Below are 27,977 nucleotides of genomic sequence, written 5' to 3'. Positions count from 1 at the left end.
TTTCCTTAGTTGACGTAAAAGAAGCTACTTGTGAAACGACCTGCGACTAGCGTGTTCTTGTCGTGTTTCTGGCGGGAGAAGTTCGGAATTTAAATTTTTGTATATTTATACATACGAGGGCGATACATCGAGCGAGTATCGCAGTTGCTCCATTTTACATTCATTTTAAAAATTCTGAGATTAGATAATAGAAGTAATACGATTGAATCAGTTGCGTTTTCCGGAATGGCTCGAAGAATCGCATAAAATTTAGTAACAAATAATCGCATGAACATTTCGCGCAACAAAATCCGCGTTGTTACGAATTAAGCTTCGAACAAGAATGCATAATTATTTTTTCGTTTTTTTTTTCAGTAGAAAAACAATGTTTGCAATCAACTGGACGCCTCGAAGGCAAGATGTCGGCATAGCTGATGTTTATGAAAATTCGGCTGTGTCACATCCAGCCAGCCGAACGTCCGGACATCAACGCAAGCTTCGACATTCGCCTCGACCAGTGATTTGTTCCATCAACCGTTGAAATGTCCTCAATGTTTCATTGTTCTATATGAAAGGAAAAGAGATTGGAACGTAGTAAGTACTTTGTTGGTAATATTGCCGTCCTGTTCTGACTGACCCAGTCACGAACTCGATGAAAAATACAGTAAGAGTGATCAATTCTGAAAATGGGTAGTACTTTCTGTGAAATTTATTTTTTAGCGAATGGAAGTTATTCTTTTGATTAGATTCGACAACTTCGATCGACGCAGGCAAGGATTTTCATTTATAAACGTCCAGCGAATCATATGCGACGCACATAAATCGTTTTTGACCGAACTTCTACCGGATGTGATGCCGTCTTCAATGGAAAGCGTCGTAACGTGCTGAGCACGTTAATTAATACATTAGAAGAACAATTCTTTCGATCCCTCCTTGTGTTTATCCTGAAGACATTACAAAGGACATTACAAGGGACAAGATAATAATTCGAAGTCGTTTAAACCATTTCTATCTGCCCCTTTCATTATTTCAATATATTATAACCATTTTAAGATTATTTTATTTCGGCCCCTGTTGTAGCAGACCCTTCAGACACTGCTGCAACGCGGGTTGCGTGACTGCAGGGGCGAATTTAATATGAAAGCTGAAGTAAAATGTTTTAAATTAATAACAGCCTTGTTCGATATGGATAAAAGCACTGAAAGAACTAAAAATGAATGAAAGTTGTCAATGATTAATTTATGCTTTGTACCCTAAAATTAAATTACTGAAAATGTACGTATAAAATACTACAGACTCATTGAAACTCATTTATTGTAATATACAGGTTCATTAATTTAACTGCTCAATATGACTGATTAAACTATACTATACTGAATAATATCTAGTTTATCAAATTTTACAGTGTAAATATTAATTACTAATTTTTATTTTCAACTTCTTAGTCTTCTCATAATATCAATTCATAAATGAAAGGCTTTTCATGACACGGTTGTATTTACCTAGGAATTTTCGAGCTTCTACGAAAAATAGACAATTAAATATTTACAAATCAATCAAATTTTATGCTAAAATTAATTACAAATTGGATCATTTAGGGCGCATTTTTTCGGTTTCATTTATTCCCGTCAGAGGTCAGAGCAGACGAAAAGAAAGCGCGTGTGTAAGAATGCCGTGTTATAGGTTATTTTATAGAAGAGGTGAAAAGACAAGCCGTTTGATCATCGCCGTATCATAGCAATATTATGTGAGAATCACACGAAGTACTATTGTTAGGTTCGTGTAATATGTAGTTGATGTTATTAAAGCGGACGTTAGACTGTTAATGAAAAAGTAGTTAGCTTGATAACTGACAAGACGATCGTTGAGGTTATGTTATCAAATCGGCCGTCAAAACGTTTTCACGTCAGTCTGTCACTTTCGTTGCTCATGTTGTGTGTTCGCAGTCAAGATGAACAATTCGAACAACAAAGAAACAATAAATCTTCTCGATCTGCTGTCGGACAGCGACACAGACATATCGGACCTAGTGCTCACACCTAAGAAGAAAAAAGTTAAACGGTAAATATTATTTTACATTTATAGTGTTCCCTCGATGATAGTTCACTCTTTAGTATTTATAATACATTGTTATAGTACAAAGAATATATTCCTTAGGCTAACTTATGCGTCGGTATTTTTGGTTATTTTTCTAAATTTATTGAAATGAAGAATGCGAGAAGTGTTGCTCTGCGCTAAAAATTTATTTAGTCACTATTTATAAAAATAGAATTTATGACAAGGAAACACAATTTACAATCAAATTCGTTTATATTTATATATATATCACTTGAATGACATTTTTAATTCAAGGAAACACAGAAGAGGAAATGCGGTGAAAATGAAGCCGGATTACGGTTGTGGATGTGCAAAATCTGATGTAAAAATTATATCCCTGTGGTTGGCAGCAATATTAGTTACAATCTGGTTGATAGCACTGTCTTGGCTAACGTTTGTTTTCTACGGGGAAATTAAAATGATGGACATCTCCATAAAATCAGGTAAACGGATTGTTACACGTCTATAACAGTAGCGTTAGATCGACATTCGCTTGCATCTCTTTTTCCTTTTTATTTATTCAACGCAAAAAGAAAATAGTTTGGTCTTTCTTTATGCCGTTTTTATTCTGGAACTAATAACGGGACATAATGCAAACAAATTATGAAATATTCAGAACATATACCTACTTGAAAAAATATGTTTATTTGGTATGTTTACTTTTGCTCTCTTTTATTTTCTATTTGGTGCAACGAAATAAGACACGAGAGTTTTTCTATAAGAAGCCCGATACATGTTTATGTATATTTCGCGTGATCGGACTAAAATAGGTGCAATATCCTTGAGTCTCTGACATACAAATATTTATTTCCGGTCTCGCTAACGGCGATACAAATTTAGATCGTCGTTCATTATAAAATAATTTGAACCTGCCGAGTGTGTATACACGAAGGCAGTTATAAAAGTCTTAATCTATAAATAGGAGCACTTGATTCTCAGTATTAACCCACTGTTAATCAAGACAATTATCAACACGGTAATTATCAATAACAGGAATTAAAATAACCTATCGACGGCGCACGAGATACGTTTTATTCTATGGAAATTTAATTCTGCAATTCTGCAATTTTAAATTCGAAAATTCGATTGGTTAAATCGATATTCGTTCGATAATATCGATAGCCGACATGTGCGGCCATCTCGGTCACTTATCGACGCATCTCGAATTTACACGATAGTATCAACATCGAGTCGCCGTGCTCTCGATAGCTATCGATGTTGCAATCCCGGGTAAATCAAACGAGTTTCCGCGAAATAAACACACATCTACGTTTTTAATAATAGCGGAGCGGATATTATTTATCTAAACAATTATTTATAACTCACAACGTAAGTAGTATAATCTACGAAATAATCACTGAGAATGAAACATATTATTTCTTGATTAATATCTAATATAATCTATTATTCAAAATATACTGTTAGAACTCACCACCAAGATCTACTAAATATGTACGTTGTTAATTCCCTTTGAACCGAAATAAAATTCTATGTTATTGCCACAGTCGTTGGAGAAAGTATAAGCACACAATAAATATAAACTTGCTTCTTCCAAGAAATTATGAATAACAAAGAAATCCTTATCGCTGCAGCCATAAAATAAATCGCGAGGGGTTGAATGGAGCAGACGAGATAGCAACAAATTTTTCAAAACCGGAGGACACCAAATAAAAGCTTCCCTCTAAGAAATTATGACTACCAAAGAAATTCTTATCGCTGCAACCATAAAATAAATTGTGAGGGGTTGAGGGTTGAATGGAGCAGATAAGATCGCAGAAAATGTTTTCAAAACCGGAAGACATCGGTTTCTCTCGATCGCCGCGTTTGAACGGCGGTGTGGCTATCTGGTCCCTTTTTTTTTCCCGGTCGCATCGAAAATTCCCTACATCCGGCGTTATCGGCACCCCTAGCAGCAGATAGCCCGTGTGTCGCGGCCGCGTACCAACCCTCGTTCAGTCGATATCTGGCGCACGCCGCGAGTGGTCGCATTGCGAGCTCTCTCCCGGACACGGTGATGATTCGTGTGTCGCGAATTTTTTCGTAAAACTGTGCCTGTACCGCGATCGGGCACAGTCCGCCGTCACGGTGTGCCCATCCGCGAGAATTCGTTCGCCGTGTCCTCGATTACGGGGTGCCTCTCCGAAACGAGCACGTCCTCGAGGTGTCCACACGGGATCGATCCGTCGCACAGTTTACCCTCCGCCTAGGTCAAGTTCCGCATGCACGGAGCCCGTCCTCGTCGACACGTCCGTTCGGTGGCCGACAGGTGTGCACGGTTTTTTTAAACATCGATTCCCGATCGGCCGACGGAACACATAAAAGTGCCTCTAATAGACTGACGTATCACGCTATGCTGCCGCTGCTCCCCGCCACGCAAACAACGAGCATGCCTTCGAGCGAGCTCGAGTGGCCTCTCCAGCGATATCCTTGCTAGCTGACTGGCCACCACGGGGTCAAAAGTCCTCGTTTAGGGGATGGAACATCTGTCCGTGGAAACGAGAAAATCTAGCTTTTGATGGAAGGCGATGAAGGTTTGAAAGAGGCGGTGCTCGTGGAGAGGCTTGGGATCGTTTGGGGACTGTCTGACGGTGTGTGGGATTTCTTCTTGCGATCGAAATCTGTTTTTGGGGTTGAATGGTTGTATTATATCGTGGTATACAATTTTTGCAATAGAAGGTCTCGATGGTTTGTTGGAAAACACTTGAGGGGTGCGGGGAGACTGTCGGAGGGGTTAGAGGGACTGTCTTGAGACTTTGTGGGTCTATGGGATTTTTCCTGGCGATAATAACCCTCGTCTATGGTGTTGGGTTGAACAATGATGCGGTGTAATTTTTGCAATATAAGTTTCCAACGGTTTGCTAAACGGAAGTTGGCGGATGTTGGCTTCCTCCGAGGGGCTAGAGAGAGATTACTTTGAGGTTTTGTTAGTCTCTGGGATTTTTCCTTGTGATGAGAACATCCGCGGTCTAATCACGAGTTAAAAGCATACCTACGAAATAAGAATTTTTTATTTCAATTTTTCCCGATTAAAATGACACCGAACACGATACAATTTGGATCATGTTTGCCCGTTTAATGCACGATTGACTGGAACCTCGATTATCCGAACCGATATCTGAATCCTCGATTATCTGAATACGTATTTCAACTCGGACGATTTATTGTACAAATCGGTGAAGATTTAATCTGACACCGTGGCTGCATTCCATTACAGTGTTCCACTAATTAGTTCGGTTAATCGAGGTTCCACTGTATCGCGAATTAAACGAGCAAACGTGATCCAATTTATGTCGTGTTTGGTGTCATTTTAATCGGGAAAATGTCAGGAATACGATGATTAGCATTGTCTCACTGCTATAAATAATTTTCTACGTTGTACCAGCGGGAAGTCAAAAATAGGGTACACTTCGGTTCCGAATTTTTCACATGCATAGAGACGGTCACTGTATCGGTATTGCAATCTAGGATATTAAATAGCTCCATGTTGTTTATTTGACGGTGTTTCGCCGAGTGGTTATACTTGTTTCACAAAGTGTTCGGGAAGTCTCGTTTCCCGTGGTCGGCGCGAAGGGGTGGAAATGCGGAAGGGTTGCTCGAGTAGCTCGCTCTTGATCCTTTTCCTGCAACATCTTCCGACGGCGCGGAAGTTGTTTTTTTCTTCTCTCTCTCTCTCTCTCTCTCTCTCTCTCTCTCTCTCTCTCTCTCTCTCTCTCTCTCTCTCTCTCTCTCTCTCTCTCTCTCTCTCTCTCTCTCTCTCTCTCTCTCTCTCTCTCTCTCTCTCTCTCTCCTGTTCTCTAGTGATCCGACCTGTGGTGAACAATTTGCTGTGGGGGAACCGGGGCCTTCAACCCTTGGGAGTGATTCTATTTTTTCGAGTTGCGCGTTAATTCAGTGTATCTCGTTAATTACGACGCCTCGCTTGGAAGATGCATTAAGCCACTTCGTGGGCAACTATATTCGAAAGGAAAATTATATTCGCCGTATAAATTGAATACCGAGGCACTGGAAATTTAATTTTACCTGAATGAAATTTACTTGACATCTAAAATGATATTTTGATCAAAGAATGCTCAGATTAGCAATTTTTGGTCGAATAAATAAATTGGAAATTCAGATTCTGTAAAGCCAATGGTTACGGTCTCGGTTAGGGTGTTGTATTAAAAAAGAAAATCATATTTATTCACTATATAACCTGAAGTTAGTTCAAATTAAAATTTAAATTAATAAATTAATTTGTTAGGTAAATCTAGTATGAAATTCCCATCGAAGGCTGCTCAGATTAGCTTTAGCAATATTTAGTCGAGTATATAAATTGGAAATTTTAGATTTCGTAAAACCAACGAGTATGGTTCTGGTTAGGGTACTGCATTTAATAAGAAAATCATGTTTGGTCCCTACGTAAACTGCTGGCAGTTCAAATTTAATTTTAACTGAATAAATTAATTTATTGGGTAAATATAGTATAAAATTCCCATCAGAGGTTGCTCAGATTACCTTTAACAATATTCCGTCGAGAATACAAATTGGAAATTTAGATTTCGTAAAACCAACAGTACGTTCCATTTTTAATTTCGCAAAATTTTATTCCACTTCCGATGGAAAAATGGTTCGAAATTTATTCCATGAAAAAAGCCTTAATTGTAACAAACAAACCGAAACAGAAAATCGTATTTGCGTTTGATAAATCTATTCGCCAGGAAGCTGGCGAGGGCTTATTAAAATTAATAATGAGTTCTTCGCAACGGCTCGAAGAACGAGGCTCTACGAGGGAAAAACTGATGTAGTCAACTGCGATCTCTGCGCGAAATATATATATCGGGTGAGCCTTTCTCGTTTACTTTAAAAATTTCCTCTTCGTTCGCCTTTCGAAAATTCCAGCTCTTTGATCTTTGGATGCATTATCATGATTGAGAAGAAAATTATATTAATTATTCCCTTGAAAGAACTAGCCATGAATTATTATAATTGGATGGCTTCAAGCGCGATTTATAAATTCATGAAAGTAATCGCGTGTTGTAATTAGACAGCGGTTCTTTATGCAGATTCCCAATTTTGCGAGGCTTTTTATAAAAAATTTTATAAGGGAAATTATATCTTACCGACTGGAAAGTTCTAGTAAAAATGAAAGAAGAATAGTGAAGTCTTGATTTAAGTTCAATCCTCGGGTCCGTGTAAGTGACATAGATCGTATAGGCGTACTATTTTCTTGTGACCTCACCGACGGCGTCGAACGTAGAAAAGGACAGCGTTTGAAGTCCATTAAACCGCTAAATACAGTTCAAATTATATCGTGTTCAGTATCAGTTTAATCAGAAAAATGCCGCGAATAAGTTGGCGAAAGTCTCATAAAAAAATAATGATAAATAAAGAAGTTTTGCAATTGGATTGGTAGTGGTTCACACCGATATGCCCCACCCGGTATCGGCGACCGAGGCGGCTCACGGCCTGTTCCCTCCCCCAGTGGAGGGGATAGGCGAACTGACTAAGATCGTGTAGCTCCGTTCGGCTTAGATCAAGACTTTACTGTACTGCGCCTATATTAAATATACTTATTTTCAAAGCTTAATGGATATTGAGAAAGAGACATATGACATATATATATTCTCTTTTCTCATATTCATTATGCTTTAAAAATATATATATATATTAAACCCTAGATCCTCCCGAAGATTTCGTTTTCCATTAATGCATTCGAAGCAAATTCGGACTAGTTTTTTAATGCACATGGATAAATAAGAAATTATCGTGTTTTTGTACGTACTTACGTTATTCATCACATCACCGTGCGGCTGTAATTAAAAATTGAAGAGCACAAATTGACGCAGTTTGCAACTATAAATACAATGTCCTTCGTATTAATAAAAAGTCCGTAATAGTTGAATCCGTAATAGTCGAGCACAACAAAAAAAGCAGCAGAATGTTATCGTGCTTCATGATTGACTGCGCATTTTTTTTTACGGTATCCTTCACTGTTAAAAGCTTGACGATTAGCGAACTGTTTTATGCAAAACTGTGTCGTAAATATTTAACAGAGGTTCATCACGGTCGTCGATGTTTTGTATTTAGCGACTAGATACGACTATCGCCGCGGCTCCGAGGGTCTCGAAAGCACCATTTATCTGCACAATGCTCTTCAGTATAATAGATATGAAATTTCATACGTGACGAACCCCCTCGACTATGTCTTTTGTCGGGACCAGTACGCTAAACGGATAAAAAATCGAATTTATGGGAATCACGGGAACGAATGCTTCGGGGTATCATATCTACATTGCGGGACAAAAGAAATGCGTGACGCGCGCGATATTCGTTGGATAACTTGATAGGGATAATTGCTTAATTAAGTTGATGCCGGTTGACCGGAGCATTCGTTCGCCTAGCGAGCAACGACGCAATCGAGCGTCACATTTTGACGTGATATTTTTCACATAATTGTCGGCAGTTTACCGACTCTGCTGACCGTCGATGACTGGACAGTCTTTTAAAAGTCAACGGTTAGTAATGGAGGGCTGTTTAATAAATTTTTCAACAGCGATCTTAAACCAACGAGTCATCTCCAGCGACGCGGTCCGTTTATTTCTTTTTTGTCGGGCTTCGATTAGTTATTGACACCACAGCTGGCACGAAAAACGAGATATAAAACTCACGAGATCCAGGAAATCGAGAGTTGAATTTTTATTATAACGCAAGCCCGAGTGCTCATTTGCATGTAGCATAGTTATTAAAGAATTTATTAACACAAAAACCGAATGTTAAATGCAAGACACAAAATTACGACATCCCGGAAACAGTAATTTTCCTTAATGGACACATATCAATCCACCTTTTAATGGAAAAGATATTTACACATTGCGTAACATAGAGTGACTAAAAAATATATACGAGCGCTCGGAATTTAGAATTTTCGGAATATTGTATACGTTTAAAGAGTTGCAATTTGGTACAGAAAAGTCGTAGGACAATAAATCTGGAGCGAGAAATTGAAGACACGTTTCTTGTCAAAAATACAACAATTTCAAACGTCCCTGGAAACATTGAAAAATTTTTCTCTCGACTGAATTCAACGCGGAGTTGAAGATTGAAGTTTCCCCTTCACAACGAACCCAAAAAACTTGATCTACGATTTTTATTGATCGAGATATTGAACTTTGAATCAGTGTCGCCAGATCAAGTCTCGTTCCCCCACTCTGGTTTCCCCTTCTACCCGCCACGGCCGGGTCACGTGACGCGTTCCGTCTCCATCGCGCATGCTCCGTTACTGGCAGAGAGAGGGCAACTGTTTCCCCTCGATTCGTGCTCCCTCCCCTCATCTGGCTACACTGCTTGCAATGGAAGGTGTACTGCCAACTTCACACCATTAAATTTGTTCCCCATTTTTGTTTCATAAAACAGCTAAAAAACATCGTAGATCATGTTTTTTGGGTTCGTTATAAAGAGGAAACTTCAATCTTCAAATCCATGGTAGATTCATTTACGAAACAATTTTTTTCCATGTTTTCTGGGACATGCAATTTGTATAATTTTTTTATAAAAACGTGCCTTCAAAATGATTCCAGGTTCATTGTTGCGCTGTTTTCTTTTCTTTTTTTTTTACGAAGTTATTACAGTTTAAATATCAACAATTTCTGGATCCACTGCGATTTAAAGCAGACATTATCTTGAAATTGAGTTCTAAATTGCGCTCAAAATTGATCTACGGCGGAAGACGATTGTTTACCAAGAAAAAACTGAGCTCCATATTTAACCTGCGCATGCTTTCGATAACAGCCAATTCCAATGACGAAGAGCGAAGAAAAGAAATTACAGATGGGTAACACACGGGAAACCAAGGTGAAGAAGTTAGCCCTTCGTATGCTATGCCGGGGTCGTTCGTGACCCATAATTTTATTCCGATATAAGACAACGCTTTTCATTTCGAAAAAAGAAAATTGCTGTTCCCTCTTCTTCTTCTTCATCCGAAGTACGACGAAAGTCGGTCCCGAGCCGGCGCCTTATATCGAAAGGAAACTGTAACGAAATATCGGCGTGGGTCAGAAATGACCCGGGCATATGCGGCCTAGATTCGCAGGAGTCCAAGGGTTAAATAAGTACTTTCAAAGGGAATGCAAAGTAAAGTGGGAGCTTAGGGTCATCTCCGCGATCGGTGTATCCGAAGATAGAGTCTTTTCAGGTGAGAAATAGGATGTTCGACAATGGAGCGCTCGATCAAAGAACAGAATCCTAAACAATGGACCCTTCTTCCATAAATATCTCCGAGAACTTCTTCCCCGGCGGTCTGGGGAAACTAGTTTAACGTTGAACAAGCTGTCGCTGGTATCTCGACGAGAAAAAAGACGCACGAAATTACGGCTTGAATTTCACGTAATACACGCGAAACAACCTGGTCATTACGGAGGACCGGAATTGATGACGATCGGCTCTCTGTAATCCTGTAATCATTTCCGTCGCGGATTACGTTACTGTAACGGAGCCCCGTGTTCTTTTTTACGTAAAAAGAAACAGATGAGATATCGCGTGTAAGAATTTATTAAGGAAACCAAATTGATAAATCGCATAATGCAACCTATCCTCGCTTACACCATGATGTCGTTGATAACCTAGCGGTTGATGCGACATAAAACCACAAAAAAAAAAATAGAAAAATAATAATATTTTTTATTTAATCAAAAAATTCTTCGCTTGTGTTGTTCCGCGACGAATATTGATTAATTCGGCACGCTAGGAATTAACAATGGCTGGTTGACGATAAATCGAGAACGATCGACGACGCTGCCGATTTTTCTCGTGTTATCGAACCTACGCTCCAACAACAGTCACGCGAATTTCGTATTATTTCCAATATCAGTCCGATAAGATATCAGACCCCGGCGCCATGTTGGCTCTGACGCCGCTGTAATCCTTTTATGTACACCCGACACTTCTTCTTATATACCCTGTATAAAACATAACTGGATCAAATCCGAGAGATGTATTGTACTGTTTGTTTTCACAAGGTGATCACTGTTTAAACATCCACAATTCTCCGGGACTGGGAAAAGTGTCCGAATACTTTTTGGATTTATCGTATATTCGTACGTACTTTTCTTTTTCGGACCGTGTTGATTCAAAATCGTGATGAAAATGAATTGGATGTGCGACACGTTCCGCTGGGAGTCAGCAAACTGTTTTTAGGTTCTACCGAATCGGACACGGGGATCTTATCTGACAACGTGTTTTCGTTAAACAATCACTTCTAGGTCGAAACACCTTTTCCAGCGGAAACAAGGGGACGAACGCGCGATAACTCACTCAAATTTGCTTCGTAAACGCGCCGGTTTATCGGAGACGAACTTCCCGTGGGATCGGACCTCGGGCCCAACAAATAGAATGTAATATTTTTTTTCGCTAAGAAATTAGAAAAGGTTGCGAATTTTGGGGCTGTTATATCGCATATTTTGTTAATCCCTTACCCTACGATTTAATCTTGTTCCAACAGTACTGTCTGAATATATGTGAAAGAGATTGCGCTTGCCTGCAAACAAATTGCTTAAAAATAAATAGAATCGCTCATCTTTAAACACGCATAACTTTTTCACCAGTGAATTCCTAGCATTGGAACTTCGATTTATGGCATGTTCTCGTCAAGATCTACAAGATCATATTTCAAAAAGTCAACAATTTTTGGTCCCAGAAGGTGAAGTTTAACCAATTTCGATATTTAAATCTCTAAACGAATTTTCCTCGCCATCAGCGGAACGCACGTTAGTCAAAACACGGTCCGGGGACCGGTTGTCACTCCGAAATCGAAATCCAGTCGAAAAAGCCCGAGGCTCGAGCGAAAGGACGTTCGTTTCCGTCGCCATTGGCCCCGGGTCTCCGGGAACAATTGCACATTGTTTGCCGCATGCACACCCGCACGCTTTGCCAGCCGCGTGGTCACGCGCGTTCAATTTATATCTTTGAATCGCTCGCGTGCGCGCACACCGAGGAGAGAAAAATGTCGGCGCTGTTGGCGGAGTGTAAAAAAAAAAAGGCAAAACAAGAAAAAAGAGAGGAGAGGAAGATACGTAGGTGGTCGAGCGCTCGTCGACGCTGCCCCACCTGTGGGCAGTCTGCAGGTGGAGAAGTAAACGGAGAGAAATATGAAAACATCAAAATCAATTTTGTACACAACAATATATCTATTAGGCGTAAATGAATAAATTCTTTCTGAATTTGAGAAATGATTACGGTCGAATCGATTCTTTGGCTCAATTTTGTCGTAAGGCAATAGACTGCGGATGTTTATGCAAAATACAAAATTGTCTGCATTTACAGCAGAAACCAATCGAAATTTCATTTCTTTCTTTGACGATTTTAACAGGTTGAAAATAGTTGATTTTCCTAAATTTTGTTCACGTTTGGTCTGTTCGAAATAGCATCGACTCATTTTCGTCATAAATAAATAAAATCCACTGTCTATGGATCAGCGGATATTTTACCGCATAAGTGGAAAGAAACCAGACTTGAAAATATAAAATAAGGAAATTTATAAAAATTTGTTTTGGTAGAAACAGAGAAATGATTGTACAGTCAAACCTGGTTTTGTGCGGTAGATAGGGACCGCATAAAAGAAATCGCACCAAAAAAAAATATTCAGAAACGTCGTAAATAGCTGTAACAAATAATTTTTTACAACGCATTAAAAAAAAGTCTCGCATAGAAAATATGTCAAAGATTTACGAAGTAGCGAGAAAGTGCTTTCCAAACAAAAGAAATAATTAAATTACACAGTGGAACATTTTTAAAAAATTGAACACTAAACCTACCGACGCTTCTTGTATACCTATTCCAACCGTGCGCGGTCAAAATGATCGGTCATTAAAAAAAATTATTGTTAATATAATTAAACGTAGATAAATAGTCAATTTCTTGCTGAAATTAGTAAATGAACAACTTCTATAAAATGACGATACAAATTTATTTTTATATAATTTCAATTATATAAAACATAATGCGATGCTCTCTCCTCGATTTACAAAATTGTACTGTGTTGTCCACCTTTGCGGTTTGGATGCATTTGCTATGAAACATTATTATCAACCAGGCACATGCGTAACTAATAGCGTCTCACTTAATAAGGCGGCTCATTTATTTTAAGCTAGTCATGCCACATTGAGAATAACCTTTCTTTTGTACTGATTGTTTAGGTTTAGAAGAGTTATAAAATAGAAGAGTTATTTAAATACCATACTATCTCGTGCGGTGAAATTGGCCGGCCGTGGTAGGTAGGACAGGCTACAAACATTTCTTGGAAAAAAAAAAACAATAAAACGAGAAATAGGTCAATTTGACCGGCCCTGGTAGGTTTAGTGTTAATTTCTCATTTTAAACATGGAGAAATTTCCAAAATGCATATAATTCAATACTACTCGTGATAGTCCGAAACGCGCATCTTCTTGTGATGAGAACATTACAAGGCAATATACCGCATAAAAAAAATCGCACAAAAAAAAAATCTCGTAAAAAAGGACCGCACAAAAACAGGTTTGACTGTACTATAAAAATTCTTAATTGGCAAGGAAATGTTCGCCTAGAAACAGAACGTGGCATTAACCCTCGGTGCTCGATCTCTTTAACAACTACGAAAAGAGTTTCAGCGAATTTGGTGAAAATTGTATAATTAATTCCGCCAATTTTGTAGAAACGGTCCACTGCGCGCGGATTGGCAGGTTTTCTCGCGATCCTCCTCCAGTTTCGCAACCATCGGACAGGTACCGAAGACGAGCGGGAGGCCTCGGTGTCGTTTAGTGTCGCGCGAACTATCGTTCGGTGCGAGCCGATCGTCGAAATCCGCCTCGGACAGGTCGATCCGCGCGAGTCTCGAACGGCTCGAGCTCTTCCGGCGACACCCACGCGCGCGCGATAGTCCTCGAACCGAACCTGCCGGCGGCATTGTTCGACACTCCCTCTCCTCTTCTCTTATCAGCCTCGAGTGTCTTCGACGGCACCGCTGATACACTCAAATCGACTGCAATCGTTCCGGCAACGCGTTATCACCGCTCGCTCCCATTTTTACGGATATTGTTGCGAGTACCAGTCTGCGCCACTTCGTCCTCGGTCGCCTTCGTAAGACGTTCTCAGACTCGTACACTGCTGATTCTTCGTCGAGCAGGATGAAGAGCGAACCGATGCTCGACGTGAGTTTCTTCTTGACCGGTGAAATTTTATAGTTCAGATTGTTCCTCGGGAAAATGTGATTTTGCGCCGGGATCGTCTTCTTGTGGATTTGTGAACCGTGTGGATGTCCGGTTTTTGTGCGCCGATTTTTGTGGATTCCACTGCTGCACGAATGCTAGAATTATTAATTAGTCTTAGCGTGTCAGGTGTGTTTATCGATAATGTATGCAACGGCTAAGTAGACTGCGGACTTTATGCGGTTACGACAAAAATGGACACTTACAGGATTGTATAAACGTTAGAAGAATTGAACGATGGTTTTTATATTATTTTCCGACTTAGAATTATTAAGAGCGTATTGTCAGACTTGGACGATTTTTATTTTGCACAAACTTCCGCAGTCTAGTTATCAGAATTTGTTTCTAACCATTTTTGCCGGTTCTTCATGAACGTTAATAAAATCTTCTAGATGGTACTTTAGCAAAAAGGGATTTTGCACGAAGATCTACAAATTCATTTTGGATAGTTTTATGCGATTAGGATTTTCCTTCGCACCCTAACTTATATAAAATATCAAGTAATGAATTCTGCAGTCAATAAATTCGTTTGTTCATTGGAAGTTTGATAGATCGGATCAGTTTGCAGATAGTTAGCAAATTCTCTAAATATTCCGGTCGGTTAACCTAATTATTCTTTTCATCAGGGTACCATAGATCTCCCCCCCCCCCCCCGGCGAACCGTTTTAGCTATTTCATTCTGCGCTTAATCCCCCGGGTATCCTGACGTAAAATTCACCTAAATCCCCCAGGTGGCTTAGATTAAACTCGGCCGCGGTGGACGGTAACGCAGCAGCGAGATAGTTAACTCGCTGCGAAAATAAACATAGACGTAACTTCTCGAGCTAACGTTTTATCCAAACCCATCAGGAACGGATCCTCCGAACGTTATTCCTCGAACTTGGGGAACGTTGCACCTCGGCCTCTAACTTCGCGACTGCGAATGATTTTCCGCCTGAAGGATCTAATTCTGCTTCGAGATCCCGAAGTGCGAAAAGGACGGAATCGGATCTCGAACACCTGACATAACTTTGTCCGACGCACGATTACTTTAACCGTTTGCACTCGGAGTTAACGCTTTGCCTAGCGGAACCGGTTGCTGTGATTATTCAAATATTTTTTCCAGAAAAGAAAGAACAAATATTTAATCGTAACAACGTTAAAAGCTTAGTGATTGCCTTACAGAGAAGAGAATTTTTAAAACATCCTCTGAGAAATTAATTTCATCGATAAGTAGGAGAGAGTAGGTTTGGACCAACGCCTAAGTCGGGCCTGGGCAACTTGCGGCTCGCGAGCTACCGACGACTACCCTCCCTACTTCCGGATCCCCCCACCAAACTCCTGTGGAGCGTAGAGTGGGGGGCCGGTATACTGGTAGTGGGGAGTCGTGAAGCGACAGCGGGGAAGAAGTTGCCCGGGCCTAGCCTAAGTTACATCACCGAAACGCCCAAGTTTCAATATTGGGGGAAGAAAAATATTTGAAGCGCTACTAACGCGTTTCGAAAATTGAATTAATTTTACAGCTGTGGTCGTTTAAAGTTGTAACTAGTCTGCGGATTTTTGTGCAAAATTAAAAAATTTTGTACGTCGTAATCCGCAGTATAGTTGCAACAAACACAGTACAATTGAGACTGTTACCGAGACAAGCCCAGGTATCGAGCGTGTTAATTGTACTAATTGATAATGCTAGTTTAGCTATGTATCTTGGAGAAGCCGTGCATCATAGAATTAATTATCTATGCACTGTGAATTAGGTTCAATTTGGGAGCTAGTCCAAATCCAGCTTCTCTCGAGATTGCAATCCTACTAGATTGTAATGCTCTAAACAAGCTAATTAACGATTCAATTCGCTGTCGTTGCTAAACCTTGGCGCTCCAAACATTTTGCGTCGCCATCAGCAATTTTTCAAAACTCTTCTAAGCACTCAAAGAAAATAATAGAAGATATTCTTTTTCGAAAAGTTCAATATATTCAAATTCACTAAATGTTTTTACTGTTTCGCATTCGATCGAATCTTGAAAAATGCATAGAATCCGGTAATTATTGTTACGGCGAAGAAAATTGCACGGCAAGGTTCAGTCGGGCAAGTGAAATGGCTGACTACTTTAACAATTAGCCCAGCTGATAATGAACGCGGCCCCAGCGGCGCTAATGGAGTGCAAAGGGTTAAAATATTCACGAGGCAACCCCGATCTGGCTAACTCCGGTAGGCGGTTGGCATCGCGTAATTGCGAATTCGAAGGTTACCATAAATTCGACAATCTGTTTCCCTGGGAGGTTTGCTCCGAGCCGTGAAACGGTTGTTGGCATAGTTGGTTTGTTTGTTCGACAGTGTATACAGACGGGCGTCCTCTGGTCGCGTGCGAGGGCCGTTAGAATCGGTGACGACGACACGATGTGAGTCGAAAGTGTTTGTGGCCCGCGGTGATCGTTAACAAGAGGCCGGAGCCGATAACGGAGTCGTGAATGAGAGGTGGTGGCCGTGTTTTCCGCGGAAATGAACCTGCCGGGTGTGCAGCAGCAGGGTGTTCGAACAGTCGGTGCCGAAGGAGAACAGTGCTAGGGTGCTCGAGGAGGGAGCGAGACGGGCGAGGTGGTCGCCGCAACGAACGATCAGCCGTCGTCAGTGTTCGCGAAGATAGGCGGCTCGGTGTTGCTTGAGATGGACTCGGTGGCGGTGACGGTGCCACTTCGTCAGCCGACGAAAAAGATGAAGAAACGGAAGGAGCTCGACGCGCTCGCGCCGCCGCACACCGTCTCGAGACGGAGCTCCGGGAAACGTAGCTCGCAAGTACGTATGGCCCCGGGGAGCCGACTGCGAATGGCATCCAGAGAGGAGTCCGGTGAAAATCCTCGAACTAAACGGACACCAATTTTATTTCGACGTGTAGACCTTAACCTCCTCTGTTTACACCGTTTTCCGTTACTACTGTTGTTTTGGCTCCGGTTCCTTCGGGGAACGCCCACGCTTTCACCCCGCCCTTCCTCTGGCCCCGCCCTTTGAGAGACCGCTTGTCGAATGGTGAAATGGAGTGGACGGTTTTAGTGGAGTGCGAGTGATTCAGATACCTTTCTCTAGCAGTCTCTTATTTTTATTTGTACACTTTCCTTTCCTTTGATAGATTTACGCCTTCATCCCACCCTGACTCTGGTCACGGCCTAAAATCATCTATGGTCCGGTAAAAAGGAGGAGGCGCCTTTCCTACTCGCTTCCTATTCTCCACTCATCCCCTTTGCGGACCACCCACGTTTGTCTCTCCCTTCGACTGGCACTGCCCTAAGATCATCTGTAATCTAGCAAAATGAAATAAACGATTTTCATGGGTATCAGTGGATTAGAAAGGACATCTTTCCTTTCCTCTCACTGGCCCCGCCCCTATAAATGGCCTATAATCTGGTGCAGCTGGGGTTTTGGATATAAGATAGTCTTCCTCTCAACACACATACAGCCTCCTTTGTATAACCTATTTGTATAACTCTCCCCTTTGAGCCTGCCCATATGCCCCCCTCTATTTTCTACTGGCTCCGCCCTAAAACAAACTATAGTCTAATGAAGCAAAATAGTCGATTTTGACAATGAGGTAGTGAACCAGAGGGGACAACTTTCTACTGACTACACATACAGCCTCCTCTTTCTATTTGTACAATCTCTTTCCTTTTATAGACCGTTCACATTTTGCCCGCCCCTTTCTACTGACTCCGCCCTAAAAGAGTGTTTAGTCCATCCAGATATAGACAGTTTCAGTGAGTAGTCAATAAAACAATCTGATTTTTCGCCACTGGCTCTCACTGTTTCTTAATTTCCATAATAATATATCCCACATTTACACCCCTTCTCATTGCATACAAAGCCACGCCCCTCGGCTGGCTCCGCCATAAAATCATACTTTGCCACAGCAAAATTTATATCTGTAGGAAATACACGTGACCTTACGATCACTATAGGCGGCTTTTGTGTACGCCTTTTTCCAATCTTCAAACTGACTCCGCCCTAATGAACCATCTATAGTTTACTAATCCTTTACTGATCCCTCTCCTCCTTGTGTATACCCTACTATCACTATTGACAACATTTTGTTTACACTTCCGTTGTGGCTTCATACTGACCCCGCCTTAACACTATCTATAGTTTCAACTCGGAGTTTGATTAATAAGGCAGGAATGATCTAAAGAAAATTCTATACTTCAGGGAGGAGTTCTTCCCTTTGTTTTCTTCTGTCCAATTTCTCTTCGTAAATTCGTCTTCATCCACACACACATACACGTACACGCCCTATTTTTCTATTAACCGCCCACGCATTTCCTCCGTCGTTCTACTGACTCCTCCCTGAAGGCCATACTCGCTACATTGCCAGACAATGCCATCGATGCGTCACGCGAGACGAGCATGGCTCGTCATTCCGTTCGTTGTCCGATCTTCGATCTACGAAGCGAACTGAATACTTGTTCCCGTTTAACCATCGGGTGGCCGACGCCGGGTCGTTTATGACACTCCCTAGAATTTCCATTTATCGCCTCCGGGATTAATTTCGCTGCTCAATTTGCAGCTAAAACTGTAGCGACGAGTTTTTTGAGGGACTCTAAAGATTTTCATCGGAAGCTATGCACAAAATTTAGTGAAAATCCTCAATAAAATTCATTAATGAACTATTTTTACGCACACACTTTTGAGCAACAGCGAATATTTAACACGTTAAGTGCCACGCCGGTCCGTAGGGACCAAGGACCAAGGACCGGCCACAGATTGTAGGTTCATGTTACAGCACAGAGGTGTGGATTTTTTTAAATCATTCGTTAACACGGCAAGCAAAACGGACTGGGCACTTGACGTGTTAAAAAGAATAATGAACAAGCACATAATTGCGTAACAAAAAAAAAATTGGAGAACAGTAAGCAACACTATACGACGCGTAAGATCAACCAGATAAAAACGCAAATCAATGACAGATTAAAAACGATCCGGCATCGTCTGAGCGAAGGTTGACACGTGCCGTTTCATGCGCAACCGCTTTTTTCTCGATCTTTTTTTTTCTGTTCGATCGCGACTCTTCTGGTTGTAACGTACGAAGTATGGAAAGCGAAAGAACGTCTGCAAGCTTCGATACGAGGAATTGTGACTCTTGATAAAATTTTGTAATCTTCAATTAGGGTCGTCGTGCGTTATCAGCTATCGTTCTATCTTCGCTCCAGTCTCGTTTTCACGTTCTCTATTTTTATCATTTATTTACTTTCGCTCGGAGCCATGCAGTTCAAACAGAAGCGTAATTCTTGTAGCAAGTTGTCTTGAAAATTGTACAGCAGTTTAATCGAATTCAGCACTTTCCGTTCGAAACGCGATCCGTGTCTCGAATTTCTCTTTCACTCCAATTCCAACGTAGCATTTGCTTTATAAGAAAGCAGAATTCTGCTAAAATTTAAACGGAAAACTTTCGCTGCTGCTTCACAGTGAAACGGAAATTCGACTCGCAATTAAAAATTAATCAATTTATTTTAATTTTAAAGCTGAAGCAGTCTAGTTGCTTCGCAGCCTACGAGACAAAATTTTCGCATTTCTTGGAAGAAACTCGACAACGGTGTTCCGATGTCGTTAATTTAAGCTAATTAACGGCTGTGTCTCCAACAACAGCCATGACTGCGCTCGATTTCGACAACAGCAATCAGCCTAATTACCGAGATTCGTTCGAGTCCCTCGACGCAAATTCCGCTAAATTCGCGAATAAGCCGTGCGCGTGATCCCGGATCGAGGACGAACTTTTATCAAGGAGCTATCGACGATAATTAGCAAAGGGATTCTATCTGATACCTCTGTCTCGGAAGCTCCGCTTAATCCTTTTATCCGACTCCGCGAGAATCATTTCTTACGTTACAAACCAGCGAGAGAGTCGCCTTCGAATTTTGAAAAACGACTGTACAACAGTTCAAGAAAATTGATGTTGCACTCTCCGTCGAAAAGATCGCACACGTCTACTTTAATTTCTCGGTAATGCACAATTTTGCAACAATCAATACCAATCACAAAATCTGTAAGTGTTTGCAAGCACAAATTTATACCAAGCATAAATTTATTCCGAGCACAAAATGCTTACCAAGCTCGCAAAGTAATACACTTTTACCGAATGGCATCGGCAATCCGTGTCAAATAATGCTTGTTTAATAATGAGTCCACCTCTCTCAACAGGGTATTATATTAGTACACACGGCAAAGCTTGTCTTCACCTACTTTAGTAATAAAAATATGCGTATCTCTGTACACTCGTAAGACATTGGTATTATCGAGAATTGTTACAGTTTGTCGAAGCGGTTCGCAACAGTGTCGCCGGATCAAGACTTGTTCCCCCACTCTAATTTCCCCTTCTACCGCGCTGTTCCCCACTTGTGGTGCCTGTTTCGCAATATCACGTGACTCTCACTGGCAGAGAGAGGGTAACCTTTTCCCCTCGATTCGTGCGCTCCCTCCCCTCCGCTGGCGACAATACGGAAGCGTTCACGAGTAAAATTTGCTGAGTGGTTCAAGTCACACAAAAGAAATTAAAAGCTATATTACTCGTTAGAAGTTTATAATCTAAACTAAATGAGGGCGTACTTAGATTTTGCTTGATCTTGCCGCGTCTGATTTGTTGCAAACATTGTGCATTGCCACTGAGAAACATTGAACGTGTGCTATCTTTGTCGGGTGTGCGAGCGATTCGCGAGTGCGGAGAACGCCGGTCACTGATTTTCCCTGAATTTCTAGGAGTTACTATCAGATAGCAGCGACGAACGATCGGAATACTGGAACGTATCGACTAGAAACGGCCGCAAATGCAGGGGCAGACGAAGTCGAGCTTGTCCCGGATTTTTTAAAGCTTGTAGTGCCTTTCTGGCTTGTGCCTCCGTGTTAGCAACCGCTAGTTTAATTTGGCTGTTCATCGACGTTCGTCAGCAACTGACTGCACTTCGGACCGAGCTGGACCAAGGTACTGACCACCGATCCGTCCCCGGTCGGGAAACAACGACGACAGAAACCGAAACGACAACACCATAAGACGTTACAGTGAATTCTCGATATATGTCAACAACGCGGGTCTTTCCAGCGTCGTGTATCGTTCAGAAGACACGCCTGAGCCTGTTACGTTTACGCTCTTCGGCGTCCGAGGCCTCTCTCGGTGTACCTCGCGGTAGCGGGGATAATTCCGCGACGTTTATCATCCAGACCTTCGCGACATATATCGAGAAATCACTGTATTCGAAACCATACAAATCTATCTTATTGAAGAGAGAAATTACTGGAGAGATGAGAACAATTTAGTAACGGTGGACTTCTCGCTTATTGAATTTATTAAAGAAAATTTCGACTTTCTGAACATTTTTATTTTGCTCGAAGAGCCGTAGTCTGCTGATAATAGTTCCTATCAACGAAACTATAAGACGATCTTTATTGAACAGGTAATAGTAGTAATAATATCGGAAGTAATAGTAAGCTTGTCGCATTTGTTGTTTATAGAGGATGTGGCCAGGGTTATGATTCTACAGGTAAAAATAGGTCGAAAGAAGGGATAATGTTTTTTCGTTTGACGCCTCGTTTTCGCGAAAATCCAGTTTGAGCGTGCAACGAATTCTATTAGATAGGAATCGTCTGACGCGTCTGATCACGACCAGCTAATTCTACTTCAACACGCGAGCCCGCGACAGAATTCGATTTTCTCGAAAACGAGGTGTCAAACGAAAAAATGTTATTTCAATTTTCCGTCCTATTTTTACGCGTAGAATTATTCCCGTCCAACCACATACTGTAGAAAATTTCGCAACGAAAATTTACCAATAAATTCTTCTCATAAAATGAACAATAACGATGTATGTACGAGAAAGGCAATTCTTTTTCGTAACACGGACCTGTATGGTTTTGTACAATGTCTTATAGTGATTTCGCGAGATTGTGATTTTTTTGCGTCCTTGAGAGCAAAGAAAAATTAGATCGACCGCCCCCTAAGTTATGAGTTCCAGAATAGAGGCGTGTGCACGATCACGCAAACGATCACGTATGTCTTTTGCGGCCGATTATGCTATTTTACGGCTGATAAATACGAATAAGATCGGCTCGCCAGATAATCTGCTTGTAACGCGCCCATTACCGCGTGACTCTAACACGTTTACCGGCGAAGATCACGAGCTTGTGTCTGTTGACAAACATTGGATTACGTATGCTGAATACGTTGAGAGATCGGAATTAATCGACCGAGCCTCCGGGAACGAGCAGAATGGAAATCGACTTCGATTCCGATGCAGGATCGCAGAATCCTAAACGTTAGGCGTATGTATCGATCAGTCCGCCATTTTCTCTAATGAGGCTTGGCTTCAAGTTGGTTGCTGCAAGTTTTTAATTCACACTCTCAATTTTTTAATATCACCTAAATTCAGTCTTTCAATTTTTTTAAGTCCACCGAAATTCACCTTCTCAATTTTTTATCTTCACAGAAATTCATCCCTTAAATTTTTTATTTTCACCGAAACGCACTCCCTTAATTATTTAATTACTCAGAAATCCGCCCTTCCAATTTTTTAATTTCACTTAAATTCACTCTTTCAATTTTTTAGTTTCCCCGAAATTCACAACCTCATTTTTTTAATGAATTTACGCTTTCAGTCTTTTATTTCCAGCGTAATTCACCCTCTCAATTTTTTAATTTCACCGGAATTCACCTTTCTAGAAATCACCTTTTTGTAAATCAAACTTGCTCTTTCGCAAATTATTTTTCCCTACAAATTTGTTTCCTTGCATCATTGTGATAAAGATAAAATTGATTGTTCTGAAATTCGAAATTTTATTGCGCGCAACAATGAACATGAAATAATTATATTTAATAGTATATGTGTACATAGTTTCACCCATGATGGTTCTTCTACTGCTGCTTGTGGTAATTTCGTGTACACAAGTATTTAAATTAATCATTATGACAATCTTTATAAAATACCATAGAGTATGTACCAAAGACTATTGTGATAAAAATTGGTGGCTTGCTAATTAGCATACTTAGATTGATAACATCATAATCAATTATCAAACTGATAACGAATGTATAAAAGTTTGTCTTCGTAAAATTGAACTTCAAAAATTCGAGTCGTCGAGTACCCAGAAAAATTGTCTGGTCATGTCTGACCGATTCTACTTGGAGCTAATTTTAATGGCGTTAATTTCGTTAAGATTTCTCTGAAAATGCTATCAGCACTGTTTACAAAGATTATTGGAAGTAGAAATAGCCGATAATGGACAGATATGAGCGATAAGTAGTAGCCCAGTTTTTTTTCATTTAATTCGTTATTGCACATGGAATTTTTCTCGATTTAGCTGTCCGTCGCAACACGTCCTGTGTAATGCGAACGTGGCTCGATATTACGGAAATCATTCTGACATAGATAATTCAATACCTAGTCGGTATTCCCGAGGTCGTTAGAACCGCATTGCAGTTCTGAAAAATTAATTTTATTTACGGAGATAGCAACGAAACTCCCTATATCATTTCGACTGAAACACTTTAATTAAATTTTTTAAAAGTTCCCCCGTTCCCAGAGGCTCGGTCGCGATCCGAAATTAGCCGAAGCAGAAAACATACCGTCAATTAGTGCATTACCAAGCATATTTACTTTTGCCTACGTGAATAGTAAGTTTATATCATTTTTAGCATTTTACAAGATAATCTTTTCGTAATCATTTCAGTAATAGACGGCAGCGAAAGTGTTCCAGATGCTCTGCAAAAATGTCATTCTCTGTCGAGGGACCTACAGAACAACCAAACGATTATGTTCAATCATTTGTCCGATCTCAAGCTGCAGATCAATAATTTCACTACACAGGTAAACAATTTTCCGTTTCCGGAAAATTTCAGTATTCCCTCATTTATGCTCACGCTGCAGTTCGCACAACGAAGTGAATTATTGCTCGCTGAAACAGTCGCGAAATCATGATGACTACGTACTCTCTATTATGCGCATTATGAATTCGGTGCAGTGCAGCTGTAACGAGAGACTGCTGTACACCGGGTGTTAATTTTAACTCGAGCACCTACATAAATACTTATATGGTTTTAAGGCGTGCATCTGACGTTGATAAAAAGAAAATCCTGTAAAGATCATTTCAACGGTTTTTTCAAGGTCATCGCGTCTTTTTTTTTTTGCATATTAATATGTATTTTTTATATAACGCGATGTGTTAATCGGTATCAAGATGAGTTCACACACCATGACCTTGAAGTGACCTTGAAGGCGACAAAATCCGTTTCAGTTTGAAGAACGAAACACGTATTCGATCGACTTTTACATAAATCTGTAAAAACGGAAAGCCTCTCGTGGGACATCGAGTCTCAATCAATAAATAATGTCGTTTCTCCTTTTACCTGAAATAATCGGCGAAGCAATTATTGGATGTACAAATTATTCACTGTGCTTCCAATCGACTGACGGTATGTATATTTCCAGAGCGAAGTATAGTTTGTGCACATCTTGTTGGTGAGAAATGTAGATGCTGAAAGCCAACTGAGTTTGCCGAAAGAAAGTATTAATTTATCGGAAGAGAGTGAATTATTTATTAGCGTGCTTAAACGTTCTCGAAGGCAGAGCCGAGGAATAATTTAATATGACAACGACGGAAATGGGTGATTAAAAATAGCTGAAGTATAATGCTGGGTAAAATATTCCAAATAATAATTAATGAGTGGTTGATTGTGTTTTAACACGTATAGATAGACGATTTTATTTTAAATAGTGCGATATAATAATGAAGAATAACATTGGCTGTTGCAATAAGTTCTTAAAATAGTATTTTATTTGAGAGATACCAAAGACAATAGAGGCAGCTGCTTAAAGAATGGACATTAAATGAAAATGTATTTTCTCTTTTAATCAGCTTGTGAAGTTTAAAATGATATGTAACAACATCCTTAAATTTCTCTAATATATTTTCACTTTTGTATTAGACCTATCCATTTCTGTCATAAATGCGCAATGCAATGACAAGCAATGACATTATGTATTGAATAATGAAATATTTTACTGAATAATGAATGATCCTGAGAGAGCACTTTGATTTTTAGTTAGCAGCTATCCAACGTGACCTACATCAGGTTGAAGAGTGGTTCAAAGCTGAACCCGAACTGGCAAACGTGCCTACAGACCTGAAAGCATTGTCGAAGAGTGTAGCATCGTTTGGCAGCCAATTACGAGACTTGAGTGCCACTTTGAAAACCGTGAAGGAGTCCAACGCGAGGGTGCAAGACGTCCAGGCCACCATGTTGCAGAATATTACCAGCATCAAGGTTAATGAATGGACATCTTTATTTATCTCATCATTTTAATGAACGTCTGGCCCTAACAAATGACTTCTTCTATTCCATGTTACAGAATACGGTAACAGAACTGTCGAACGTTACCCAGAGACCACAAATGGTGACCACGAACGAAACAAAGATAAAGACTGATGAGCTGAACGCTGCTATAGTACGGTTGTCGAACAACTTGACTCATGTCAACGAAACCCTGTCGAGCACGGTGAAGTGGGTCACAGAAGATCAGAAGAAAGATCATGTAAATATTAAACGGTTTCTCATCGTGATCCTGGACCATTAGCAAAGTATTCTGAAGCTCAAATATAACAGAGGTTCCGAGAAAGCTATGATTTACAGCTGAGGTTTTCTTGAAGGGTATAGCCAACGACCTATGGGTCATTCGATAGAGCATCATAATAAGAAACATGTGTAAAATTTTAACCCTATATGCCGACCGGAGTGGTAGTTACGGGGTAAAAAGGAAAACAATAATTGTTGGACTATTTTCCGTATTTTTTTTTCAATAACAGTCAAGAGATCCTATGCTAGTGTCCCAAATAATGCAAATCACCCTGTGCAACGCTACCACTAAAAACGAGCGAACTACCAACCATGATTTTGTTTTTAGGAAACACTGATGTTGCTGCATGAGGCCTCGCAGGTCATCAACTTGACAGTAATATCCCTGCAGACAGAGTGCGTCAACACTTCTCTCTTCAAGAAATTGAACGACCAAGTACGTCCCAATTCAAGCGCAGACTCTCCTGTCCTTGCGGAATACATTTTCTAACTGATATTCAACTGTTCAGGTCACCATGATCCACACAGTGAACACAGATCTCAGCGATAGGGTGAAACTGTTGGAACAGTCGCATATTACCTCGAGAAATTCCAGGACCCCGTTGTTCGACGCAATAACGGACAGCCAAGCACCGAAACCGAATAAAGCGAGAGGCATGGAGGAGTCTATCGTTGGGTACGCGACGACCGAGCAGAATCGCAATGGGTTAGGTGAGTTGATTTTAAAGGTAAACGTCTGGTTGGTCAGACGAGTCCACAAATATTTAACTTCTCGGTTAAGAGGCGGACGACGTGCATAGGGGGACAGCTTTGAAATCATTGTGTGCTACGCTGAACTCAAGTGTCCCCACCGTAACGCTCTTATTTATCTTCGTTTTAAAAAGCTGAAAGCTAATCTTATATCTTGTTATTCGAAAAGTGTTCACCTTTACGAGTTTAAAAACAATTCTTTTTCATCTGCTTCTTAGCGAGAGTAGATAACAGATTATCTTAAGCAACACGGTCTAACTATTCTTTTTAGGATTGCTATTTTGAAAAAAGTTATTAAACTTCCTTCAGATGCAGTACAGGTATTAAAGTACATATTACTCCTTAGCACTTGAGTGGCGACTTTGAGGCGTCGTTAAAAATGATTAAATTTACTCAAATTTAATAAATTACTAAACGTGTTGTAAATTGCGTCGGTTTTGCATGCTTAAATTGAAAAAGTACCGTTTCCGAAAGCTTGTATACTGTTTGATAAACACAATTCTATCTTGTAGTTCCGGACGAGGCATCGATGAGAAAATCGTCGACAGACCGGCCAAAAGGAACCCCATAATCTGCGGTGACCAAGCATGAGCGTGTATTCGCCTTGCACGGTTGAAGTGGTTGCGTTCCCAGAGGCACGAGGAAGTGTGTATTTGTAAATACGAATAAATTAAGTACGTTTAAAGTCCCGTGTACATAGAAAGGTAAATATTTATACCCTGGATCATGTTCACTATGCAACGGAACGATCAGTCCACATGTTCGTCCGAAGCGAGTAATCGTGTCCGAGCATGAGCTAGGGAACGCTGTTTGTAACGAGCAATAACGTATACGTTGATCTAACTGCGTTGAGATGTTCGAATACTATGTATTTGAGACGCGTATCTCAAGGACAACGACGAAACAACAACAACAAAAAAAGAGAGAAACGAATGAAAATCGGAGGATGCAACTACCCAAGTGTTTCAGATATATACCATCGAAAAGTACAAAGAGTGTTTACACTTGTCCCTTCGCGAAGACGAAGCTTCGCGTCGTGTTTCGAACCCAGCGTGCGGTGTAATCGCGAGACATTTTTTCTACTCTTCTACCGTTTGTAGATCAGTCGTAGGCCACAAATTTGCCAAAAAAATGTAAAAGAAACGTCCCGGTAACGTGTCAACGGGGATGAGACCGGATTTTAGCAAACTTTCAATTGTTACAAACTGTTTTTCAATTCCGTTGTCTCGTAGAACAATATGGGGAACCTGGAATGCCAAAACGATCTGTTATTCTCTAAACTTTCTCGTTTTATTTTTTCACCGAAATACAAACAGTGGAAATGTGTCTTGATTTCTTTGTACAGAATGATCTCAATGTA

The 27,977-nt window shown here is 40.5% G+C and overlaps 1 protein-coding gene across 6 annotated transcripts; it reads left to right on the top strand.

Annotated features, from left to right (window-relative positions):
- Positions 1-1,636: 1,636 nt before the first annotated feature.
- LOC143354035 (EF-hand calcium-binding domain-containing protein 14) lies at positions 1,637-27,556 on the top strand. Of its 6 annotated transcripts, none has more exons than XM_076787724.1 (9): positions 4,027-4,342; positions 16,603-17,061; positions 21,004-21,226; positions 23,965-24,101; positions 25,337-25,558; positions 25,644-25,826; positions 26,196-26,303; positions 26,377-26,578; positions 27,130-27,556. In XM_076787724.1, the coding sequence occupies exons 2-9, from the start codon at positions 16,933-16,935 to the stop codon at positions 27,186-27,188; spliced, it is 1,263 nt and encodes a 420-aa protein (XP_076643839.1). In that variant the 5' UTR covers positions 4,027-4,342; positions 16,603-16,932; the 3' UTR covers positions 27,189-27,556. The 6 variants fall into 6 exon arrangements, with proteins under 6 accessions (XP_076643841.1, XP_076643839.1, XP_076643840.1 ...); XM_076787725.1 differs by lacking the exon at positions 4,027-4,342 and adding an exon at positions 4,372-4,664; XM_076787723.1 differs by lacking the exon at positions 4,027-4,342 and adding an exon at positions 13,826-14,234.
- Positions 27,557-27,977: the final 421 nt, after the last annotated feature.

Source organism: Halictus rubicundus, chromosome 5, assembly GCF_050948215.1.
Source record: "Halictus rubicundus isolate RS-2024b chromosome 5, iyHalRubi1_principal, whole genome shotgun sequence".
In the NCBI taxonomy this organism is placed as follows: Eukaryota; Metazoa; Arthropoda; class Insecta; order Hymenoptera; family Halictidae; genus Halictus; species Halictus rubicundus.
Note: the sequence above shows the minus strand (reverse complement) of the source record. Positions and strands in the feature narration are given on the sequence as shown.

Excerpts from the sequence above, each read along its gene's own strand:
- LOC143354035 (XM_076787724.1), top strand. The coding sequence starts at position 16,933 with ATGGACTCGGTGGCGGTGACGGTGCCACTTCGTCAGCCGACGAAAAAG. Across the intron at positions 17,062-21,003 it reads CCGGGAAACGTAGCTCGCAA|GAGTTACTATCAGATAGCAG; the intron begins GTACGTATGGCC and ends CTGAATTTCTAG. Across the intron at positions 25,559-25,643 it reads AGAATATTACCAGCATCAAG|AATACGGTAACAGAACTGTC; the intron begins GTTAATGAATGG and ends TCCATGTTACAG.